This window comes from Alexandromys fortis, unplaced genomic scaffold (assembly GCF_014885135.2).
Source record: "Alexandromys fortis isolate MF-2015 unplaced genomic scaffold, M_Fortis_MF-2015_v1.1 scaffold_13, whole genome shotgun sequence".
In the NCBI taxonomy this organism is placed as follows: domain Eukaryota; kingdom Metazoa; phylum Chordata; class Mammalia; order Rodentia; family Cricetidae; genus Alexandromys; species Alexandromys fortis.
In genome coordinates this window covers 17444935-17451978 of record NW_026067908.1, presented here as the reverse complement: position 1 = coordinate 17451978, position 7044 = coordinate 17444935, and the positions used below count along the sequence as shown (strand labels likewise).

At 41.4% G+C, this 7044-nt stretch overlaps 1 protein-coding gene across 1 annotated transcript; it reads left to right on the top strand.

Moving 5' to 3' along the window:
- Nucleotides 1-5840: 5840 nt before the first annotated feature.
- LOC126497979 (39S ribosomal protein L13, mitochondrial-like) lies at nt 5841-6608 on the top strand. Its single transcript, XM_050136279.1, has one exon. It carries the CDS (start codon nt 5850-5852, stop codon nt 6384-6386), a length of 537 nt encoding a protein of 178 aa, XP_049992236.1. The 5' UTR covers nt 5841-5849; the 3' UTR covers nt 6387-6608.
- The last annotated feature ends 436 nt before the right edge of the window (nt 6609-7044 follow it).

Below are 7044 nucleotides of genomic sequence, written 5' to 3'. Positions count from 1 at the left end.
TGAGATCATGTCTATTTCTCTAGAAGCCCAGTACCCCTTGGCCTGGCCTCTGTTACTCACCAGGACTTTCCCAAGAACTGCCAGTCTTCGAGCAATGCCCTCTTGATTCTTTGGATGGCTACTTCTTTCACATGGTCTGGATGACGCCCCTTCAGAAGTTGCCCTGCAGGTCACCTGTTCCTCTTCTCCAGGCTTTTCATTGCTTCTGTATCAACCACGAAAAGCCCTGATAAAAACAGGAATGTTTGAGTTTTGCACAAGATATGGGCTAAAGTTACATATAATTCTACCAACTGAACCAGCTATCTGAACAGGATCGTCTGTCTGCATCTGTTTCCACAGCTTCACTTTCTTCATGGCAAACCGTCTTTTTGGGGGGAGGGAGTGCTTATTTAACCTTTTCAGGTAAGGCTGAAATATATATTTTAAAGCATACAATTCTTAAAGACAGCAAAAAAAATGCAAAGATTCGGTAAGAGGAAGCTAGAATGACAGCTCAATCAGAAAAGTGCTTATCTTACAACCATAAAGACTTGAGTTCGACATGGAAAGCAGATGTAGTGACTTGCATTGTAATCCCAGTGCTGGGAATAGAGGCAGGTGGCTACTTGGGCCTCACTACTTCCGGCCGTCTATCTGGTGAGGCTTAGGCTAGTGAGTTTTTTTTTTTTTTTTGGTTTATTTAAACGTGTCTGATAACACCTACAGGCCAATACTCAATGTTATTCTCTGACTTACACACCTTTGTGTGTACACATGTACAACTTCTCTGCTCCCCTCCCACACGCACGGTACCACCAACACACATATGTCTGTTTCAGGACACTGAAGCACCATTCTCTATCATTCTGCACAGTAACTCAACTATTCAGTAGTCTCCAGAGTCAGTCTGTTAGACAGAAGTCAGGGGATCTTGAGAGGTGGGCAAGCCCATTCTTTCCCATTAGAGACTTAAGTTCAGTGCTTCCTTTTTCCACCAGCTGGGTGGTTCAATGTTGCTTAATTTCTCTCCCACTCTTTTTTCTTCTATAGAAAAAAGTGAGTTCTGTCAACCTCTTAAACATGTCTTAAAACGTGCATAGGATAAGCTGCTCATGCTTATAATTACAGAAATAAAGTAGACATTGAACAAATATGTCTTTCCTGACATTAACTGACTATAATTTCATGATCCCTGGCTAAGAAGATAATAACAGAACTGAGCTCTGAAAACAGAGCATCTTTTAATATTTAAAAGTCAAGTATCCCAAATGCATTTCTCATTTTACAAACTGAACCAAGGTCTCTTTCCATCAGAAGCCAGAAGCATGGTCAGAAGGTATTCAAAAGGAATCCCACCTTGATGTGGCCTGTGGTGCCTCCTCATAGAACTCGCTTCATTTCAAAGCCAGACATCTACACAACAGGCTGAGGCCGAGGCCGCGAGGGTGCAGCCAGGATAACTGGAACCTTCCCTTTGCACATGGTTCCTCTGTTTTCTCAATTTCTTCCATGGAGGTCAGGGACGCTTAGGAGAATTTTTATATAGTTTTCATTTTTTAAAAATGGCAACTGTGGTCAAAGCTACAAAACCAGGAATGAAAGAAAGAAATTGTTTCCCGTGTCCTTTCAATGCCTTGCAGAGGACACTTCCAAACGTGGACTCGGTGAATGCTTATTGTTCTAGCTAACACTGCCCTCTGTTGGAAAAACGGCTCACTTCTCTGTTTAAAAAAAAAAAAAAAAAAGATTACAGGAAACTGAATTCCCTGGCTAAATATTTTAGGGACCCAGCCTGTTCTAGTCAGGACAAAAAGAGAACTAGCCGGAGACCCCTAAGAAAATCTAACACTATAACCCAAAATACAATATTTCTAGATTTCATTTAAAGAAAACTATTCACTTTTTCTATTAAAAGAAGTTTTGGCTTAAACCTTTTTATTTTGAGACTTTTAGCTTTGACCCTCATTTTGACTGTCTAGAGTGGGCAAAGCAGCTGGCAGAATGTACGGTTTAAGAAGGCTGAAGAGGTCATATTCCCCTACACAGGAGCTGGTGAAATGGGCTCTGCTTGAGGCTTTGAAGAACTGAAATGCTTCTCATTCAGTACCTGCTGTGGCAGTGCTGGAGAGGATGTAAGGGACACTTGGGCCACGCCAAACTCATGAGACAATGGCTCCAAGAAACTCGTGTCCCCCATCCTCTTATTCAAGGAGAAGGAAAAAGCTTGAGACTGGCGCCAGAGAAGGAACTTATCTGTGATTTCAACACGATTCTGGCAACTCATCAGACCACCTTCCAGAAGAAAATGAAGTCCAAATGATGATGGATAGACAAGACTGCTCAAATGTGCATATCTTTTAGGCTCTATTTAAAACTAAACTATCTTAGCACTGGGAAGATGAAGTGGGAAGGGAGAGGTGTCACTAAACCTCTTTGTTTCTCTTTTCATGTGGCCACATTGACTACGTCTCTGGTTTTCATTATTGTTTGACTATTATAGTATCCTATTGAAGAAGGATGGTTAAGTCTAGCTTGGTAGGGATTCCAGAGTCCAGTTACTGACCTTAGTACCACCTAGAATAAAAAAAAAAGCACAAAACATGAGATTTAAACACGCTGTATGATCTAATGTTGCCACCATGGTATCTTATATACCGCAATTTTTAAATTACAGAAAGTATTTAATTATCAAGAATACTGCTAAGCAAAACCAAATGAACCCCATTATTGTGTTCCAAATTCAGGCTCTTTACCATCTCTGAAGACAAAGCAAAAATGTATATTTTCAAGTACAAAGAAAATTAACTGAGAGGCTTTAAGCACACAGTAGTATAATAGGTTAATGAATGATGGCATTTGATAAGCTAAGACAACATTAAAATGAAAAAGAACACGTCAGAAGAGGACTCGGAGAGTCAAAGAACCTCGTGGAATCTTCAGGAGGAATATAAAAAATAAAAATCTCTCCGGAGGATGGATTTTCAGCTATGTTAAAATCCGTAGTGAGCAATCTAACTGCAGCCTTACACTCAATTGTAAAATAAACTCCCAGCATGCTTTTTATTATCCCGTGTATGTAATGGTAGTATGGATTGTCTTCTCAGTTTGCTCAATTGCTTTGACTCCAGCAAGAGCATGCCAGACTCCCAAATTAGAGAACAGCCTTCAACAATGTATTGCATCTGTAGCCACTGAGTTATAATACCTTTTAGTAATTCCAAACAAAATAAATCCGCTGGAAAGTCTTAACTAACAACTAGAATTGAGGCTGCATTTACATAAAAAGAGTGTAATCTGATAATCCATCTTTTAAGCAGATCTGTAATAGCACCACTTACTCTATAGATAACCAGGGCATTCTAATAAATAGTACTCTGTTCCCGGGAAGGCTTGGAAACAAATCAACCAGTCAAGCCTGTGCCCGGGAGGCCTGCTCCATGAGAGCAGAGGAAATGGCTGCTGGTGGCCAGTAAGTCCCCAAGAGAAGGAGCTAGGCTTCACTAAGCAAGCCCACTTTAGACTTCCCAAATTAACTAATCTACTAACTATCACCACCTCCCCAATATAAAAGCAGATGGCAAGTGTACAGACATGGAAAGAATGGGTTTAATAATCTCCCACAGGGGTCTGGAGAGAAAGCTATTATTAAGGGCACTCACTGCCCTTGCAAAGGATCGAGGTTCAGTTCCCGTTCACACACGGATGCTCACAAAATGCTTGCTTCTGGCTTCCTTTGCAAGCAGCAGGCATGCACATGGTGCACATACATACATGAAGGAGAGACACTCATATACACAATTTTTTCTTTGTTTTTTTTTTTTTTTTTTTTTTCGAGACAGGGTTTCTTTGAAGTTTTGAAGCCTGTCCTGGATCTAGTTCTGTTAGACCAGACTGGCCTCTAACTCATAGAGATCTGCCTGCCTCTGCCTCCCTAGTACTGGGGTTAAAGGTGTGCACCACCACCACCCGGCTCATAGACACAATTTTAAGAGCCCATAGAAAATACAAAAATAGAAATTATTTTCCCCCACTCCCACCTACATAAAGGAAACCAGGTATTAGTTTATATGCCAAGGTGAAATAATTAGGGTTCTCTTACTTTCACACAGCTGTTCTACCAAGAGCAGAGTCTGAATTTTCAGTATTCTCTTACAGACTCTGATAAACAGTTCAGAGACTTTTTCTAAATAGATTCTGGCTCATGTAATTAATCAAGCCACAGACAACAAACTCAGACCAAGCTGGAGTATCTATTTCTAGTATGTCTAGATATACAAACTATGGGCACATCAGATAATCTGCAATTAGCTCATGTGTCAATATTAATGCATAGTAATACATAGTACAAGGGTTAATATGTATGTATGGGTTAATAGTGGTTAAAAGTGAATACTACTTTTGCAGAGGGAATAACGAATTGACTAATAGTATTTTTTTTTTTTTTTTGCATCCACCTGAGCTACCACTCCACCATGAAACCCTGTCTAGAGGATGGGACACAGTCCACACTATTGCTTTCTTTCATGCACAGGGAGACAGAGCAAGAGACAAGGTCACCTATTTGGCATTGCATTTCCTGCCACCAATGTACCCTATCCCCGAAGGCCTCTTTAGGCCACCTTCACAAAGAAGACCGGCTAGCATTGACCTAGTCCACTTACACAGCACTCATGCTGTCTCTCCTTGAACTCCTGCATAGCCAAGTGCTTTTACGAGCTTCTTATGCACTGTCAATTGTCAAGGACAAATGAACCTGAGGACGGTTTAGAACATAACAGTCAAAGTGAACAACACAAAGATAAAAGTCTTTCTGACCTGATACAAGCCTCTGGGGCCTGCCAAGGTCAGAGTGGCCTTTGTGATCCAAATGCTTTTCTTGATTAGACTCTGGTCCCTTATTTCAAAGCCTTTTACTTTCAGCCCTCACAGTATTGTGGTCAGAATGCCGAGTGCCAGAGTCTCTAAGCAGTCCCCAGGAAATAGCATACATCTTCTCTGTTCCAGGTGCTGAACAAATGGAAAAATACAACTGATGAGTGACAAACAAGTGTCCAAAATGATTGCTACTTTACGATGAATACAATCCAAGCTGGAGACTGTAACCTAGCATGGGTATCTATCACTGTTTCTACAGCAGGATCCCCAAACCAGAGATTTATGCATATGTATACAAAAGGGATGGTTTTATTCCTTGACACCAAACAAAACTAAGGGTTTCTTTCCAAATGTACCACTCACCTGAGATATTTCCTTAGACAAAATGATTAAGGAAAAGAAAGAAGAAATAATTAGGAAATTTCATTCTCATGAAAATAAGAGTAGAGAGAACTAAGCATGCCTGCTACATGCAGAACAACATGGAAAGCCATTGGTTGAAAAGACTCCGTGAACCCTGAGATGCCTCTGCCCAGGACACTTTCTCAGCAACCTTGGATCTTCAGCACTCTGCATTGTGCTTGTCATACATGAATCTAGTTATATGCCGCATTTTCAAAGATTAATGACAATGCTAAAGCCTGAAACCTAGCCCAGAACACACCCAGAACTGGGAAAAGCGAGGCTAAGAAAACAGGATCTCTCTACAGAAAAGATTACTATTAGAAGATAAGACTTTCACCGCGACATGATTTTGAGGTTCTGACACATAGTTGTTAGTCAGTGTGAGCAACTGTCATCACCTAGAAACCTTGAGCACAATTTTATCATGTGCCAAGAAAGGACAGTAGTGGAAATGCTTGGGAAATAGAATTGAACTCTATTTCAGTTTGTGTGTGTCAATACATGACACGGCAGAAGAAGCAGAAGTGGACAGGAGCAAAGAGTATACAAAGTCAGCATAAAAAAGGAAAACAGGGAAGTCGCGAAGCATGTCCAGCTTCTCTAGGGCGCCTCAGCAATGGGCCACTTTTGCTCAAATGTGGTATCTCCTAGATGGCAAAATGCAGCCCCCTGGCAAACTTGCGGCTATAGCGTCACAAAGGCTTCAAGGATTACATAAACCAGTGTACCATCAACTGAGTGACTGTGGCGATCATGTTGTCATAATAAACACAAGACACATTGCGTTTTCTGGAAACAAATGGGAGCAGAAAGTGTACTCCTCACACACTGGCTACCCAGGTGGATTTAGACAAGTCACAGCTGCACAGCTGCACCTGAAGGACCCAGTGGCGATTGTGAAATTAGCTACCTATGGCATGCTGCCCAAAAACCTGCACAGAAGAACAATGATGCAGAGGTTGCATCTTTTTCCAGATGAGGATATTCCAGAAGATATTCTTAAGAATTTAGTGGAAGAGCTTCCTCGGCCACGGAAAGTGCCTAAACGACTGGATGAGTACAGCCAAGAAGAGATAGAGGCTTTCCCAAGACTGTGGGCTCCACCTGAAGATTATCGACTGTAGGAAAATGGAAATGGTCAAAAACAACAGCAAGAGACTGAATACTTCATGAGGAATTCCCATGACCGAGGACAGAGAGGAAACAGCGCTTGATCTTACTGTGCGGACACTCGAAGTCAGACCTCAGCAGGAGATTGCAGGAGAAAGTATTACTTTACAGAAGTGTCTTATAGAACCTGATTTAAATGGTGTAAATGTTAATAAAATTGCTTACTTAGTTATCTACTCAATATGTCACAGCTTACTGAAAACAGCCCCCATACAACATGCGGTTTAAGGAGCCAAACATCCCCATCTGTGTGTGTTTTCTCACCAAACAGAGTACTGTTCTTGTACCCATGAACAAGGCCCATCCTTCTTGTTCCTTTCTTTACCTGTTATATCTATCTTACATCCTGTTCTGCCAAATTCATCACTCTGGCTTAGTGCAGTAGTGTTTACTCTAACGAGTATATGTTGCTGTCATTTTCTCCTGTGTCCTACATAGCCAGTCCTCTTCTTTATGGTCTTAGGAGATGCTAGAGGGTGTAGGAGGTGGGGGCCAACTCAAGATGAGATTTCTCTGGTGTGCCTTTCATGAAATATCCCCCATGCTGCATTTGGGCTTCTTGGTAACTTACTCATGCTTCCGTGAGCAGCTCCAGTGAGCTCATTGGTTCAG